Source organism: Mizuhopecten yessoensis, unplaced genomic scaffold, assembly GCF_002113885.1.
Source record: "Mizuhopecten yessoensis strain PY_sf001 unplaced genomic scaffold, ASM211388v2 scaffold10069, whole genome shotgun sequence".
NCBI lineage: Eukaryota > Metazoa > Mollusca > Bivalvia > Pectinida > Pectinidae > Mizuhopecten > Mizuhopecten yessoensis.
Genome location: NW_018408363.1, coordinates 92,246 through 111,378, shown reverse-complemented (window position 1 = coordinate 111,378; position 19,133 = coordinate 92,246). Strand labels below are relative to the sequence as shown.

General features: G+C 36.6%; 1 protein-coding gene across 3 annotated transcripts; it reads right to left on the bottom strand.

Annotated features, from left to right (window-relative positions):
* Positions 1 to 1,154: 1,154 nt before the first annotated feature.
* LOC110459453 (inactive pancreatic lipase-related protein 1-like) lies at positions 1,155 to 8,779 on the bottom strand. Of its 3 annotated transcripts, none has more exons than XM_021511716.1 (6): positions 7,961 to 8,779; positions 5,171 to 5,484; positions 4,641 to 4,872; positions 3,417 to 3,533; positions 3,115 to 3,243; positions 1,155 to 2,922 (listed from the first exon to the last, which is right to left on the bottom strand). In XM_021511716.1, exons 1-6 carry the CDS (start codon positions 8,013 to 8,015, stop codon positions 2,630 to 2,632), a joined length of 1,140 nt encoding a protein of 379 aa, XP_021367391.1. In that variant the 5' UTR covers positions 8,016 to 8,779; the 3' UTR covers positions 1,155 to 2,629. The 3 variants fall into 3 exon arrangements, with proteins under 3 accessions (XP_021367391.1, XP_021367393.1, XP_021367392.1); XM_021511718.1 differs by lacking the exon at positions 7,961 to 8,779 and adding an exon at positions 7,082 to 7,947; XM_021511717.1 differs by lacking the exon at positions 7,961 to 8,779 and adding an exon at positions 5,926 to 6,831.
* Positions 8,780 to 19,133: the final 10,354 nt, after the last annotated feature.

The window sequence follows — 19,133 nt, the reverse complement described above, 5'->3', positions numbered from 1 at the left end:
TGTGAATTGACAGTGTGGTAATTTTTGTATCAAGTTTGACTTTCGATGATATTGGCCTTGTGTAGTGACTGTGTGGTACCTTTTGTATCAAAATTTAATTTGTAAAAAATAATAATAAAATATAAATAAATAAAGCAAAATAAGTTTTGAACTCATTGGAGCCATTGTTTCATGAAACATCTCTGTGGTATCTCACCTTGAGGTAAGAGGATGTTTAGGTTAATCAATGGAATATTACCACGACTGACCGTCCGAATATATTCGGTGTATTGTAAGGTCTAATAAACCTTTAAAGTACTTGGCAAGGACTTCGACACGTTTGTCGGACACCAATGGAGTATAGGACATGTGTCTGGTATCACATTAATCACTGAACGAATCTAATGACACAGCAATGGCGTAGTCACTTGTGTGACAGTTACACAGTATTGTAGACATGTGGGTCAAATACTGCCTAGACCGCCACGGACGTCTACTACGCCAATAATTAATCTTTAGAGATCAAAACTATATAACCTTGTTCATTATTTTATGCTTCGATATTTTGTGTCGGATGCATTTGTTATAAATTATAATCAAATGTTTCTTTGAATTAAAATTACACACGTTTCTTTATCGAAATTTTCTGTCGGCTGTCTGGCAATATCCTGATTATAGATACTATTTAACGTCTTAATGGGATTATTGCAAATACGTATGGACAGATAAGTTATTAGTTTATCGGAATTTTCCATAGTGCAATTGGTGACTTAATGGAAAAAGGGTTTCTTGATGGTGATACATATAGCATGGATACTGCCAGATTTGTGATTTGTCGCGGTAATGTGGAAACGGTACCGATGGTTGACCGTTCTTTTTGGCTAAGGTTGCTTATATTTTTTGTTCAGTCCGCCTCAACCTCTGACCTCGGACACTGATTATAGATGTCAGTTAACGTCTTAATCGAATTAATGCAAATATGTATGGACAGATATGTTATGAGTTAATCGGGATGTTCCATAGTGCAATTATTGGCTGAATGCATACAAAGGGCATTCAAAAGTTCAAACCCGATTATCAAACGAAGACTTACAATTCTTCAAATCTTTGTTGTTGTGTGAGCAGCGTGTTTAAAATGATATTTGATTCGGTCAATAAACGAAACAAACAGCGTAGCAAATAAATACTTTTATTAACAACTCATGTACGGCATTACCCGTTGTTTAACAATGCACCGAGGAACCGGCCATTCCGGTATATCAATGTACAGTTTAATGTATAACAAGTTTGCATTGTAGTTGCTTGATTCTGTGACGTACATTGGTACTAACAAATGCACACTCGTAAAGTGGCTGGCACACAACCAATGTTACCTAATGTTATAAACCAAATAAGTCTACTGGATCAATGAAATCATTACACCTGAACACGATTTGGTCAGATTGTCTGTCGAACTGTTTATTTAATTGATGGTGTTTTTGATTTGCTGCCTTTGTCCGATCATTAAAATTAAGGACAATCAGCTCATTTGCAAATCCCTTCATTTGCCGAGACAATGTATACGACACAGACGAATAATATTATAGTTAACCCATTTAACAATTGCAGGTACAATGTCTTATGTTGACTTGTTGACAAATGTTGGATGGCAAAAGCGTTCATACAGGAGATATATCTATTTTTGAATTGATTAGGTAATAAGATAGTTATATTTTGATTGTTTGTTTATCTCCCTGTATTTGAAACTGTATCGTACACATCGGGATATCATTTTAAACATGCACCAAAAGGAATCAATTACTCATTTGTCTGCCAATTAAGACACAGTGTATAACAACCGGTCATTCCAGAATATAAACGTCGCCCACGGAATGTAGCACTCCTTAAATGAAGGCCTTTTGGTTGTTATTTCACTGAATATGGGGTTTATAATGATCTGATTTATTAACTCATTCACCCCTGGAGATACATCTAAACTTTTCAAATTAAAATGTTGGAATAGTTCATTATGCAATTTCAGGGGTGAACGAGTTAAAGACTTTTGGTTAGGATTTTACCATATACTGACCAGCTACAATACGTTAACAAAAACAGTAATACACGTCTAGCATTCCAACGTTCATTTCACTCCCATACGTTAATAAATAACATGTATACTAACCTTAATCATTGCTTTCTGTAACACACATACACCAGTCATACATAACACACACTCATACCCATACCCCCCACACACATAACGTAATATCAGTAATAACAATAAACACACACTCATACCCATACCCATACCCCCCACACATAACGTAATATCAGTAATAACAATAAACACACATTACTTGAAAGTAAAATATGAACGGTAAACAGTAGATGTAAACGTGATCTAGAAATGTATCACAAACACGCGCGCGAGATTTCCACTCCTGTTGACAAGATGATCTGGCTGTGTAGCATACGCCTTAATGAATGATTACGAAATAGTGACGTAATAGACATATCCTACATTCTATGAGCAGTCTGTTTTCTTCCCTGGAGAGGACACTCAGCTGAGATATTTGTTGATGAAGACAATAGACAGTTACACACTACAACAATGCTGAGTTTGGTTTCGATAGACGAATTGATGATATAATATAACATAAATAAGTTAATGTCAGGACTCTAAAATTGTGTTGTCTATTGATTCAGGTAGTTTGACTGTTTCAGGTATACAAAATGGTGCTTTTTCGTTTGTATTGAATACGAACACTCCGCGTGGGTTCCCAATGTTGGAATGGTAGCCCATGAGTGCACACCCATTTTCACACGTGTTGCAACCCTCTGCTACATCAAGTCCGTCCCCTGCGGTACAATTGTACGATGTATACTTGCATTTTCGTATATTAACAGATTCGATGTACAGATTCATTGCCCGTATGTGACTGCATCCCATGTTCATAAATACATCTAAAAAAAAAGACAGATACTAACTGTTATTAAAGCAATCAATGAAGAATGGAAAAGAAATTAATATGAACGTTCAAAGATTTACAAACAAACAATAAACAAATTACAGATGTGTCAAGCGCCTAATGAAGTTGACTTGCTCGGAGATATAAACATTTAAAACATAGGGATTGTATCCTTAACGACACTTACCAACACTTCCGGTCACTATCAAGCCCAACTGCTGATTCATAGTGGAGGGACATCCAGGTTGGGAATGGCCGCCATTGGCATAAAAATCTGCATGTCCCATTCTTGACTTGGCACCAAAGCCCGGATGACCTAGAAACAAAACAAGAAAATAAATAACTTATTTCTTCACAAGGAATATCTTCTTCATACCGTATCATTATGATGAACAATAACGTTTTATAAGACGATGTGACCATATAAAGTAAGAAAATACAGTAAAGCAAATTACCCCATATAGTTGCTTATCAATAGCCAGTACTCACCTAGTACAAACAGATCCCGTGCATCTGTGTGTAGTATATCTACAAACAAGGCATCGGAGGCGTCAAGAACTGTCTCTTCGGGGTAACCTTCAAACGACGGCCCGGCAGGATCGATACCTTCAAAATTAAAAACCTATAAGGTTACTTCAATGTAAAGCAAAATAATTAGACAACTTAAACTTTCAAAGGGAACCGTGAATACACAGTATACTTCCTCGGCAATCCTTTACTGGTGAGTGCAGTCTCTAATTGGCAGGTTCACATGGCAAAACGACTCTTGTACAGAGCTATCCTATTGTACGTATCACAATAAGCAAACTGGTACGTTTTTGATAAAAGCTGGGTCGCGTAGTATGAAGGTCAATGACCTATAATAACTAGATGTTAGATGTCCCGGACTATGATGGTTACTAAAAGCACTCAAGGCCTCGTATATTTGAACGGATTCCAAATATCAAATGCTGTCTATGAAACACTTTTCATATTTTCTTTTTAGATTAAAGTGTTCTTAAAGAACCATCACTTTTTGAATATATGATGGATAGAGCCAAATAAATCATACGAACGGATTGGTAATATGTCACAAGAAATTATTCAAAATCATAAATTTAAATTTAGGTCTTTCAGATTTTGTTTTCCGTCAAAATTTTCAACAAAACCTTTCACTAAAATGAAATGAACGCGCGAACTTTATTTGTTGATATCTTGGTCAAAATGAAAATCAAACTATCTTTTATCAGCAAGGAGCTTTTTGTCCGACAGCATCCAATGCGTATTGCCTCAACAAAACGTAGAATTCCTGGTCAATGTTCGCTAGGTAGTGTATAATTGCAGTGAACTGTGAAGCGACGGAAGCCAAAGCATGCTAGCCGCGCTCGATGTTTGTGTGATGAGCGTTTGGTGGGCCATGAATCTGGAATTCGCATGAAAATAGGTCGTTGCCTTCGTTTTGAAACAAAGTTCGTCCAACGGACGAGTAGTCATCTTTATAAACCACAAGTATATTTCCAACCTGACCGTTTGTTTTGTCTTTTGATAAATCTCATAATACATTTACTTGGCAAAAATACATTATTCTATATCTCATAATTTTATCACTTGAATATATATTTCGTCATACTGCTCATTGTTTCCTGGTTTTAATGGTTTATGGCAGTTGTTTCGCGAACAAAATACAATATATCTAATTTGAAGTAATACGTAAATGATTATCGATTAACTTACCAGAGATTCTGCCGATGCCCTTGACCTCAGTGCCAATGTAGCCAGCCATTTGAGCACCAAGACTGTGGCCAATGATATGGACCTTTTCCATACTGTAGCTGAGGTCGTACTGTAGTCTCAGTAAGAATTTGGAGATCATAGCGGCGATGATACGAGTGTTGGCGGCTGATTGGTAGTATAGGTTGTGTCCTGCGCCTCGTTTCCAGTTTACGGCGATGACATTGACATTGTTCTGTAGGGGGGAAAAAACGCTCATATTGTAGGAATTCTATCACAAGTAAACTGCTAGTACCTCTTTCATCAATTCCCACAAAACCGTTAACTACTGCAAAGAACTATATAACCGCTAACTTCTTGTGATGTATAAACCCGGGTAACCATTAACTACTAGAAGCCCGTTGGTTCCAACATACCCGCTAGCATAACATATATATATACATTGCAGGAAATATCTTTCACGTGTATATTCCCTAGCCCGACTGAAACAAGGAAAAAAAATATATTACTAAGATAGATAGAAATATACGTACAAATCGTAAAAGTGTTTTCCTCAGTCTGCGGATCTTTGGATTTCTGGCACTATCCATCCAACCATGAATGATGAAAATTGTGTCACGTTGGAGATTGAGTTTCCCCTGGATTCTTTTCTGGTTCCACTTGAGCTTTCGGGCACGGACGGGATTCTTGCGGGTGTACAGGAAGAATTGCAGCCCCTGTTTCTTTGGCGACAATGGAAGAACGCCCTGTGTGTTGTCGAATGGCTTCTCGCTGCTATAACAACCGAATCCAAGGAAGCAAGCCGTCTTGCATGTCTTCCAGGGCCACATCCCAGAGAGATATCCGGCTGTAAGTAAACAAATATACGATTAGAATCAAGGAATGTATTGACCAATGTGATAACAGTTTTATAAACACAAATTTAACAGCAATGTATTGTTGATTACTTTAGGAGTATAACACACTGGTCGGATGGTTGAAAATGCGGATCTTAGCAAAACAAAAGAATTTTATCTCTTATTGCATTATGAAACCTCTGTGGTATATCTTATCTTTATTACGCATGTTAAAAATAAATATATATTTTTTACGTTTATTTCTTGCACACTTGGATGTATTAAAATGATTCAAATGTGTTGTTAATCTAAGTGCTAGTGTACTAGGTTATTGATCTTTCTGATTTACATGTGTCGACCTATATACTATAGTAGAACAATTCGCTTGAACAATGTTTTGACCTATATAGACAAAGTCGCCCCAAATTCATAAAGCTCATTAGACTACTTGCCACGTATAATAACCACATAAATCTTTGGAACAGTTTCAAATTACAAGGAATGTCAGGCCACAATAGCTCGTCACTCGGTCCGACTCTGGTGTCCCCGACTATAATCATGTTTTGTAACGGTAGAGTTCTTCTTGTCGGGATAGGACGGCGCAATTTCTAGGCTGCAATTGCTACCAGAATGCCTTCAAAGCAAACTTTGTGCTTTAGGAACAGTATATGTACAAGACAGCTTGCTTGGAGATGTGGCAGTTACCTCCCTTCCACAGGGAAGAAAACGTGGTTTTTACCCTGTTTTATTACACTTTCAAATGTGAAATAAACCATATTTGAAAAAAAACCTCTTTGAATTGTATGCAAACATATTTTTGTATTAGTGTGATAGTTCTCACACAATTTTGTTCAGAACACGATTCAAATGACAAAACAGTATCAAATTACCAAACACAAAATGTTTTTTTCTGATTATGTAAATTGTATATCCAAGTCGTGTAGTACATTCTGGATTCCTTTGATAACTGAACAGTTAGTTGCTGTTATTTTCATGGGATTTTGGCAAAATGCCAATTGTGAATTTCCAAAGCACCAGTAATTGATACAAAGTTATATTTCCCATTGACACTTACAATCAATGTTATGACTGTGTTCTATTCTTGATACTTCCAGAGAAATTGAGTAATGTTTAACTGAAAATAAGCGGTTCGATTAAAAATTATAATCAGATTAGAAATAGCTCGGATTTGCCAAATTGCAAAGGCATAATGAGTGATAATACTTAAGATTCCCGTAATACTTGGATTATGCCAATATTGATTTTGAGATTGATGTCATAATACAAATATATGTTTATGTATACAGAGAGATATGTTTACATATTTCATAAGTGATTTAAGTATATATGTGAATTCCAAACTANAAGAAAATACCAGAAATATCGGAAAACTTAACGACATTTGACTACGCTCAGCTTCCATGCCCGCTTCGATACTAGCTATATCCGGTGTCAGTTCTACACAGTGTACATATGTATATATATATTTTTTGAAACTTTGAATGTGTTTATTTCTGAGAAAGTCACTTTCTGCAGTGCTATTTACCTAACAAATCACATGAAACAAATTGTTCTAATTTCCTGTAATCTAAACAAGATCTACATTACCTCCTAGCAACAAATAGATTTGTACTTCCGCCAACTTTTGATTTCTTATGAAAGCGTGTACTTAGTTATTACTATATATATATATCGTCAGTGACGTCACTGATGTATGTATACACATACTTTGGAGGTGTGTCGGTAGGCGTAAGAGAGTACTTGCATTTGATTGGTTGATAGAAATACCTTGTGGCGGCCCACATTGCATATGTTGTTATGCAGGAATTTTTCCTCTCTCGGTACTCAATGCGTTTGTATTCAGCGGGGGTACCAAGGTGACATTAAACCCTAATTTCCCCTCAGTGAAAAAAAGACTTAAGCCGAAATCGTTTGATAAATATTTATGAATGGGCGAACAATAAAATGTAGTAGCTGACCCACTTAACATTCGGCATTTTTATGAAGCAGTCTGATACTCCCCCTAGTATAAATGGGAAACAGACGCCACGGTTGACCTGTAATGTGATGTCTGTTTCATTATATGTCACGAGGCATTGTCTGACTAAATCGGCCCATATCAGGCGATGATGACGATATAGGGCCCTCCCATGTCATACGATATACAATGTTTTAGTTATTGCCCTATATATAATTGATTTGAAATATAAATAAAAACAAAACAAACTCTGATATATAAGACATATCATTGAAACATCTGTAATGATATGATGACGTATAGCTTAAAATAAGGACATACCGGTAACGATACCTGTATAAAACTACACGAAAAATACATAACATTCAATACTTATAACTGACATCAACAGAAATACGATAACGTGTTATCATAAAAACATCTTTAACAATATAAATAAATGTTAGTAATTTTAAACGAGGTTTAAATGAAACAAATTTAAGAAAATTTGATAACAATAGACTACTTACATGTTACGGTGGCTGTCAGGATGACCAGAGAAATGACCAAGAGGATACTGGACATGGCGATAGGTCACTGACAAAATATCAAATAGGACCCAGACTCCCAGTCAGAAAGTTATAAATGTCCCGGTAATAAAGTTCTATTTATAAACACTCCTAGCACTCCACAGTACGTATCACAGATGGAATATATCTATATATTAGAGATCACTTATTGTTTTGTACTCCTGGTCTGACCAATGTTTACTAGTCAGTGGTCAGGTAAACACTTGCACTGTAATTTGTTTAATCCCATTTATAAAGAAGAATGTTCGCATAGAAAAAATCACACAGGTACAGATTCAGTACAGGTAGGACATAGTATGGGAAAGTGTGTGTGCAGAGCGTCGCTGGTTAAGCTATACCCACGTCGAGTGAAGTTATACACATACCACGCTGTGCTAGCGTCGGTTCATAACAGTGTGCTTCGGGAGATAATGGCAGGTCTGCCCGTACTCAAGGTTATAAACAGTATTGGACGTATCGAAGCATAACTATACAGCTTAAAGTTCTGGCCCGAAGATTCCACGTCTGTCTAACACTATGTTAAATTAGAAAACCCATGACATTCTGCTAATGCATATTCGAATGATTCGATCAAAATCAGTTAATATCAATTGTGACAACATTTTTGTGTTTGGCGATATAATTGTTCACATTGGCCTAATCAAATGGGTAAATCTTCAAACACAATGCAAACACAGCGACTGTGTAATTATCAATAATGAAATGTTATTAAACATTGAAGTAACATACCCCGACAGCGCTACTCCATTGGTACAAAAACCCGGTAACATCATCATGGGATTAATTTATTTGAAAACAATGTTTTGGTGTTAATTATAGGAGGTCTACTGGGCAGACTGCCTGCTGTCTATGCCAGATTTGAATTGTGCGTGTAACTGTTCAGTCATGCAGCTCTGGATTTGACACATATTTTTGTATGTACTTATGAAATGTGGCACGTACACCCCATTTCTAATACACCTTGCCATGGGTATCATACAAACATTCCGACTCGAGTAATACACATAACTCCCTATAACTGTCATGGCTATAGTAATATCTGATCTGCAAGTTATCGAACTGTGAATTCCTCATATGGGTCTTTGTTGATAAACATTTAAAGATGACACATAGTCATAAAAAGAATACGATATCATAATATTGACATTTAAATTGCAATACCATATGTCTGAAATGTGGACTAGATCTTTACCCACAATCAGTGTCATTCAAAATGATGTCTTGCAGATGAGATATTACAGTGAAGGCTGCGATTCATATGCACATTATTGACGTATCTTAGATATACAGAGTATACTTGATCTTGACACACTGGCACACTTTCCTTGTTGAATGCCATAAAACCTCTATCAGCTTCATACTTTGAGTACATTATTTCTATTGTCAAACAAATTCTCTGAAACAATAATAATAATAATAATAATAATATACAACATTTGATATAGCGCCCTATCTAGCTAACATAAGCCACTCTAAAGCGCTTTACAGTACATAGATATACAATTAGGATATACAATGTTGAGGAATTCGCAGGAGCTGCCTTATCAGGTGCTAACTTCTAGTCCTATGCCACCTTGCTAATAACTCCCTATGTGTGTATCCCTGCATGTGTGCTGGAGATGTATTGTGTTCCGTTTGTAGTCGGACCGTGCTTCCAACGGCATCTTTTTAATAGTGCCACCTCAATTGAATGCTACATCACAGATACCGCAACATCCACCCCACACCATATTATACTCCACCTGTGTTGTTGGAGTTGTGTGGGCAGGAGAAAAACACTTTCTCTGATATTCCATGCGTGCGACGCAATGGTAAAAATGTTGATGTTTGTGTCATGCCTTTCATGTGCATGTAGTTAAGGCGAGCATTTTGGCAATTAAATATTAATTTATTTTGTCATAAATATGAATTATGATTTGTCTGTTTGTATTTTATTTTTAATCTGTATGCATGCATATGTAAAAGGGCAACACCTGTTTAAAAGGATATATATATACATGCCAGGTTTTTATGCTAACATTGGTTATTATTCACCTGATAACGTGATGCTAAGATGAATGCTTTATTGTCTTTGACATTTTTGAAATTTACATTTTTTAACAGGTATAACAAACCACTCCTGGTGATCATGTGTACATGAAACCACAGGTGAAAATACAGGTTTATTTATCATGAAATGGACTCTACCTTTGAAATAACAATTAACATATATACCTAATTCCAACAGATGGTTTTATCCTCTCTCAACGGACAGCCTGATCATCACACTGTGACATTAGAACAATACGATTAGGTAGACAGTCCGTTGAGCCTTCATCACTTACCTGACTGGAGATCCTACTAATATATAAACAAAAGAGGATTTACCCCCTATTGTTTAGAGTATAAGTAGTGGACCCCTTGTTTGGGTAACTGCACCCTTAGGCATATATAGATATTCAAACTGCTGCTTGCCATAGAAAATCATAGTTCACAGGATGGTTGATATTAGAAGAAAATCCAATATGAAAAAGAGGGAAATCTTCAAAATCTTAAGTCCACATTATTTTTGGACACAGTAAAAGATGTTGCCCGGGCAACTAGGGAAACACCCCTGGGTCCGCCACTGGATGGTGAGAGTTTTCCTTCCCTAAGAAGTAATATATCAGCATCCAAAATCTTCATCAACCTGAACTTTTGAAATCTTTTTATCTTTGTCCGCCAAAGGTCGACGTCTGTCTCAGAAATCTTGACATTCGGAGTAAGCACTTGAATACCCAATCAACTGCGACATGCAAACACCGGATGTTGGTCGAACAATTCCGTTACTATCAAGAAAGGGAAAGATCACGATCTGAAAATCGAAATCGTCCCGCTTATCGTATCCGATAGTATGAGATATTACAGTGAAGGCTGCGATTCATATGCACATTATTGACGTATCTTAGATATACAGAGTATAATTGATCTTGACACACTGGCACACTTTTCATTGTTGAATTCCATAAAACTTCAATCAGCTTCATACTTTGACATTTACCTACAGTATAACAGTAATTGTCTCCTCGCTACCGAAGTCTATGACCTTTACCCAAAGTAGCAATAATGATCACATTATCGCCAAATTGATGACGGTTTTTTTCACACGGTATACCAATAATGTTCACCTCACCATCAGATTCTACGACGTTTTTCTACAGTAAGGCAATCATTCTCACTTCACTACCTAATTCTACGACATTTACCAACAGCATGACACTGTAATGGCAATTTTAATGCCAAACTCTATGTCAAACTTTATTATTTTGTTTCACGATGGTGAAAGTTTTTCTTTCCTAAGACGTAATATATCGGCATCCAAAATCCTCATCAACCTGAACTTTTGAAATCTTTTAAATCTTGGAAGTTTTTTGTTTGTCTGCCATACGTCGACGACTGTCTCAGAAATCATGATATTCGGAGTAAGCACTTGAACACCGAATCAACGACATGGAAACACCGGAGGTCGGGGGAACAATTATGTTACTATCAAGAAAGGAAAAGTTCACGATCTGAAAGTCGAAATCGTTCGACTTATAGTACAGCTGAGAAGTATCCGTCCCTGTTGGTCGTATTGTGTTGGTAGTTCGAGGAAACCCGCCGAAGTAGAATAGTGTGTAGTTTCCTTGATTTCATGATCAGGATACTCTTTATACCACCATTACTTAAGTATACCGAACTGAAAGAACTACTTCATTTTCTTGTAATGAGAACTTTCTATTCCAAGAAGGTTTGGTTTGGTTTAGTATTGTTTAACGTCCTATCAACACAGCTATGGTCATTTAAGGACGGCCTCCCTTATGTGCAAGCTGCATGCGTGTAATGTATGCGTGTGTTTTGGGAGGCTGCGATATGTTCGTGTTTGTCTCCTTGTGATAGCGCGAAACTGATGCCGACTTTATAGTGCTACCTCACTGATACATACTGCCGAAGACACCCAGCAAGTAAACGGCCATATACATACATGGTTGTAAACTAGTTTTGACCATATTTTGTAAAACACACAACAAATAGTTCAGTAGCAAATTCCAGCAGACTGTAGGCATTCCTATGGGGACACACTGTGCTCCTCTTCTGGACGTCTAGGTTTTGTTTTCACATACGAGTTATTATATTGAGGACCTTATAAAGACTTGGAGACAAAAGTCTTGCAAAGTCCCTCAAGTTCTCTTCCAAAAGGTGTTGACGATGTGCTGTCTTTAAAAAACATGATATTTATTGACCATGTTGTTCGTATATACCGGTTATGTAAAACGTTCTGACAGAAGAGAGGATGCTCAGGATTGATCAAATGATCTTCAAAATCCGCAATCCTTTAATTCTACTACTGCAGTAGCTTGGGTCACACTACGACGGTACCCCTGAATAAATTAAGATAATGCCTTAGTGGAGCAATTAGCGGACCAAGCGAGAAAACGTTGTTTGTAAGGATTCTTCTAAATGCTTGGATCTAATAAAAATACGGCTGGTCCGCATCTATCTCATTTAACGGGATATTGGAAATATTATAATACAGAATCATGAAAACCTAAAATGTCGTCTTTCAAGAAACTGGAAAATTTAAGCAAGTTTATTTTGAAAGCAGGAAATGTAAAAGTGTTTGAAGACAAGGATTACGTTATAAGCTGCTTTGTCTGCAGGGACAACTACATGACTATCATACTGTTATACGACAACTGTATGCATGAGGTGTATCGGTTCTATTCACGTATGTCAATGTCAACAGTAAAAGAATGTAGGAACACCCCAGACAGTAATGCACGTGATGCACGAAAAACATCCGCAGATACATGAACCAGATTCTCTACGGAAACGCCCAATTTGTATCTTGTTTCAGTTTGTACATAAAGTTCTTAACAGGGGCGGATCCAGGATTTCCTAAAAGGGGGGGGGGGGGGGTGCTGAGAATTTTTTCTCAATAGTCAACGGTGTGCTGCCGAAGGCAGAACCCCGAGCGCGTAGCGCGATGAGGGGGAGGTGACGGGAGGGGGTCTTCCCCCTCCCATAAGGGGTGTGTGGGGGATCTCCCCCGAAAAAATTGTGTTTTCTAGAACGTCTCAGAAGCGATTTCCCGTGTTCTGAGGATTGTTTTTATGATTAATTAACAAGAAGAAGAAAACATAATTTAAGTATGGCCCAAAGACTTTTTTTGTGAACTGGAAAGAAAATTAATGTTTCGGTTCAAATTCTCTATCAACGGCGTGTTTTCGAAGTCAGATGGTATTATTATAGGGGCAACCTGGTGATGACAAATGTATGAATCCACAGGGGGCTTGTTCATTATTACCTAATTTGGCGTCCCGCCCGCAAGGGGGATACGAGAGGTCCACCGTCAAAAAATAAATATAGGGACGCACAATATCTAGTCTTTAGACATTGTACCTACAGTACAGTACTTCATGTAATAGTTTGTCGTACAAAAGAACAAATAACACCATAACATCGTTGCTGTTTAATTAACGAGTTACGCATGGCATCACTAAGTTGCTAAACAAACGGATAAGTTCAAATCAGTGCGACACCCAAGGCAACTAGCTATATAGTCTAGCGTTTTATAATTGTTGACTTATTCACTAGTGTAGACAATGATATATCTGAAAAGTCCACACTGATTAACTCATGTAAGGGCCTGCATATTACCAACAGTGGTACATTTGCTCAGCTATCTGGTTAAAATGGTACAAAGGGTACTATGTATCATACTGACGCTATGTAACAGATTGAAATATCATGTAACATACTGATACTATGTAAGAGATTGAGATACCATTATGTATCATACTGACGCTATGTAACAGATTGCGATATCATGTAACATACTGATACTATGTAAGAGATTGAGATCCCATGTATCATACTGACACTATGTAACAGATTGAGATACCGTGTATAATATTGACACTATGTAACAGATTGAGATGCCATGTATCATACTGACACTATGTAACAGATACCATGTATCATACTGACATTATGTAACAGATTGAGATACCGTGTATAATACTGACACTATGTAAGAGATTGAGATACCATGTATCATACTGACATTATGTAACAGATTGAGATACCATGTATCATACTGACATTATGTAAGAGATTGAGATACCATGTATCATACTGACACTATGTAACAGATTGAGATACCATGTAACATACTGACACTATGTAACAGATTGAGATACCATGTAACATACTGACACTATGTAACAGATTGAGATACCATGTAACATACTGACACTATGTAACAGATTGAGATACCATGTAACATACTGACACTATGTAACAGATTGAGATACCATGTAACATACTGACACTATGTAACAGATTGAGATACCATGTAACATACTGACACTATGTAACAGATTGAGATACCATGTAACATACTGACACTATGTAACAGATTGAGATACCATGTAACATACTGACACTATGTAACAGATTGAGATACCATGTAACATACTGACACTATGTAACAGATTGAGATACCATGTAACATACTGACACTATGTAACAGATTGAGATACCATGTAACATACTGACACTATGTAACAGATTGAGATACCATGTAACATACTGACACTATGTAACAGATTGAGATACCATGTAACATACTGACACTATGTAACAGATTGAGATACCATGTAACATACTGACACTATGTAACAGATTGAGATACCATGTAACATACTGACACTATGTAACAGATTGAGATACCATGTAACATACTGACACTATGTAACAGATTGAGATACCATGTAACATACTGACACTATGTAACAGATTGAGATACCATGTAACATACTGACACTATGTAACAGATTGAGATACCATGTAACATACTGACACTATGTAACAGATTGAGATACCATGTAACATACTGACACTATGTAACAGATTGAGATACCATGTAACATACTGACACTATGTAACAGATTGAGATACCATGTAACATACTGACACTATGTAACAGATTGAGATACCATGTAACATACTGACACTATGTAACAGATTGAGATACCATGTAACATACTGACACTATGTAACAGATTGAGATACCATGTAACATACTGACACTATGTAACAGATTGAGATACCATGTAACATACTGACACTATGTAACAGATTGAGATACCATGTAACATACTGACACTATGTAACAGATTGAGATACCATGTAACATACTGACACTATGTAACATATTGAGATACCATGTAACATACTGACACTATGTAACAGATTGAGATACCATGTAACATACTGACACTATGTAACAGATTGAGATACCGTGTAACATACTGACACTATGTAACAGATTGAGATACCGTGTAACATACTGACACTATGTAACAGATTGAGATACCGTGTAACATACTGACACTATGTAACAGATTGAGATACCGTGTAACATACTGACACTATGTAACAGATTGAGATACCGTGTAACATACTGACACTATGTAACAGATTGAGATACCGTGTAACATACTGACACTATGTAACAGATTGAGATACCGTGTAACATACTGACACTATGTAACAGATTGAGATACCGTGTAACATACTGACACTATGTAACAGATTGAGATACCGTGTAACATACTGACACTATGTAACAGATTGAGATACCGTGTAACATACTGACACTATGTAACAGATTGAGATACCGTGTAACATACTGACACTATGTAACAGATTGAGATACCGTGTAACATACTGACACTATGTAACAGATTGAGATACCGTGTAACATACTGACACTATGTAACAGATTGAGATACCGTGTAACATACTGACACTATGTAACAGATTGAGATACCGTGTAACATACTGACACTATGTAACAGATTGAGATACCGTGTAACATACTGACACTATGTAACATATTGAGATACCGTGTAACATACTGACACTATGTAACAGATTGAGATACCATGTATCATACCGACACTATGTAACATATTGAGATACCATGTAACATACAGACACTTTATAGCATATTGAGACACGTTAGAAACATTGACGCCATTTAAACCGATTATAAACGTAAATATGTTTAAACAGGGCACACCTCGAATCACCGAAAGGAAAACAAAGATTAATCAAGTGGTTTATCGTCAGGAAACTCTCCATCAGCTTTGTCACACGAAACTTTTTCATAATTTTTCCAACATTTCGATGAAATCCCAATTCACGTGTTTTAAAAAAAATATATTACAGATCATTCTTACCGTTTATAACGACGTTTCCTGCTTAGTAAACACAATATATAGGGCGTACATTTGTGCATGTAAAGTCACCACACTGACCAAAGGTGTAAGTGAGGCTGTTACTGATCAGGTTGAATCAAGTATGGTATGTCAATATCACAAGAGGTATCCAAGGTTTTACAATTTCTTTCGGTAAAGACTGTTAGAAAACAAATAAATGGCCGTTTTGTTTGCCTCTGATGTCACCTTATTTTATTATACAGTACAATGTAGCGGTACCAGGCGACTTAAGTAATTCTCATCTTACTTTAGGGATTATAGACATTGATTGGTTTACTAACAGAAATGTTAACATTATGATAAGACTATACAATTTCATATGATGGTTGGTTGGTTGGTTGGTTGGATGGTTGGTTGGTTGGTTGGTTGGTTGTTGGTTGGATGGTTGGTTGTTGGTTGGTTGGTTGGTTGGTTGGTTGGTTGTTGGTTGGTTGGTTGGTTGGATGGTTGGTTGGTTGGTTGGTTGGGTTGGTTGGTTGGTTGGTTGGTTGGTTGTTGGTTGGTTGGTTGGTTGGTTGACGGGTTTATCGCCTACATCACTGACGGAGGTCGGTGTTCTGTCGGCGTGACTTATGTTTCTAAGCAAAACATTTGTAGCCATTTGTTGTAACCAACGAGTGACAGTTAACCAATAATTTTATTAATCTATTGTATCTTTCATCTCTCATGATAAATTCTTCGATATATAACAATTTTTGTAAATTTGAAAACGCCTGCATAAAGAATTCCGTCAGACATACGTATAAAACATAAATCTATTCGGTAAAATTGATCAAAATACACAATCCGTTAAAGCTTCTTTCAAAACTCAGATTTGATTCGTCATTTTTCCTTTTTCTACATACAACGTTATCAACATCCCTCATTCTCCCATTGTTTCGTGCAATTCATAACCCTTTCATCTTGTACTGATCATACTTTCAGTGCCAGTTATGACTAAGACAAATTATATATATGGACGTTTTACAAATATTTCCTAATCCTTTTCTCAGCTATATTATGTTTTCTGAATTTTGAAAATAAATATATAAATACAGTTTAAACAAAATATCTTTCTATTAAGTAATAACACATGTGCTGCGTATTAACTGTGATGCCGAAACCTAATGATGATCTTTTCAAGACAATTGTTTTACTCTTGACCTGTCTGGGTCTCGAACTCTCGATCTGCAGGCCTCATCAGAAAAGAATTTAGGATAAACCTGTTAATTTCTAGTCCAATGCTTAAATATATGGATATCAGAATCGCATTTAAGGAGAGGTTACTGTATATAGGGAAAAGAACAGTGCAATTGGGCAAGGATCCTTAAAGGCCCCTGTACTACCGACTGTGGTTTTTCGTGTGTGCTGTAACATTCCCATAAAAGTTGTGTCGGAATTAATTTTGGGTATTGCCCAAAATTTAAACTCAGAAAAAGACTTAAAAACCCATAATAAATTATAATTGTCATGTCGGTTGTGCATGTATACTACTTTCTAGCACCTAACATTATTCCGTCTTTGCGTATTGCAGAGTTATCCTCTCTTGGGAGCAGGTATTGATTGTTACGTCATTGGTTTGAGTGAGAAAATTACATCGTTTTCTCAAAAATTGATGACGTTACTCTCACAAACAATTTTTTTCTGAAGATGTTATACTAAACTTGTTCAAGCACTGCCGAGCGTAGACAGCTAGAATGTATCGGAGATTATTTCCATTGTCAAACAGATCGAACAAGGCATAGAATAGTTTTCTGAGTTTGCGGTATTATTCCAGGTTATATTTCATAACATAGAGTATTTATATTTTGTGATGGCCGAGCGGAGCGAGTGTTAACAAATTCTCTGAAAAAAATGGAAAAAATGTAGGTTTTTGGTTAAAATATTGATGTTTGTGTCATGCCTTTCATGTGCATGTAGTTTAGGCGAGCATTTTGGCAAATAAATATTGATTTATTTTGTCATAAATATGAATTATGATTTGACTGTTTGTCTTTTATTTTGAATCTGTATGCATGCATATGTACAAGGGCAACACCTGTTAAAAAGGATATATATATACATGCCAGGCTTTTAATGCTTACATTGGTTATTATTCACCTGATAACGCGATGCTGGTGATCACGCTGTCCGTTATTGTCTTTGACATTTTTGAAATTTACATTTTTTAACAGGTATAACAAACCACTCCCGGTGATCATGTGTACATGAAACCACAGGTGATAATACAGGTTGATCTATCATGAAATGGACTCTACCTTTGAAATAATAATTAATATATATACCTTATTCCAACAGATGGTTTATCCTCTCTCAACGGACAGCGTGATCACCACACTGTGACATTAGAACAATACGATTAGGTAGACAGTCCGTTGAGCCTTCACCACTGACCTGACTGGAGACCCTACTAATATATAAACAAAAGAGGATTAAAACCCTATTGTTTAGAGTACAAGTAGTGGACTCCTTGTTTGGGCAACTGCACCCTTAGGCATACAAGATATTCAAACTGCTGTTTGCCATAGAAAATCATAGTTCACAGGATGGTTGATATTAGAAGAAAATCCCATATGAAAAAGAGGAAAATCTAGATTATTTTTGGACACAGAAAAAGGGTGTTGCCCGGGCAACAAGGGCAACACCCCTGGGTCCGTCACTGATCCTTCAGGATAAGTTGTAGTTGTAATTTCATTTAGAATCATTACTTATTCATACATTTACGTCACACGTATACTGCTATGATTGACAGGTAATTGCTTTTTAATCTATGTTTGCGGTGAAAGCATATGCATTTCCCGTCATATTGTAAATACAACACGGTACAGGACTGCAGTAAATACGGAGGA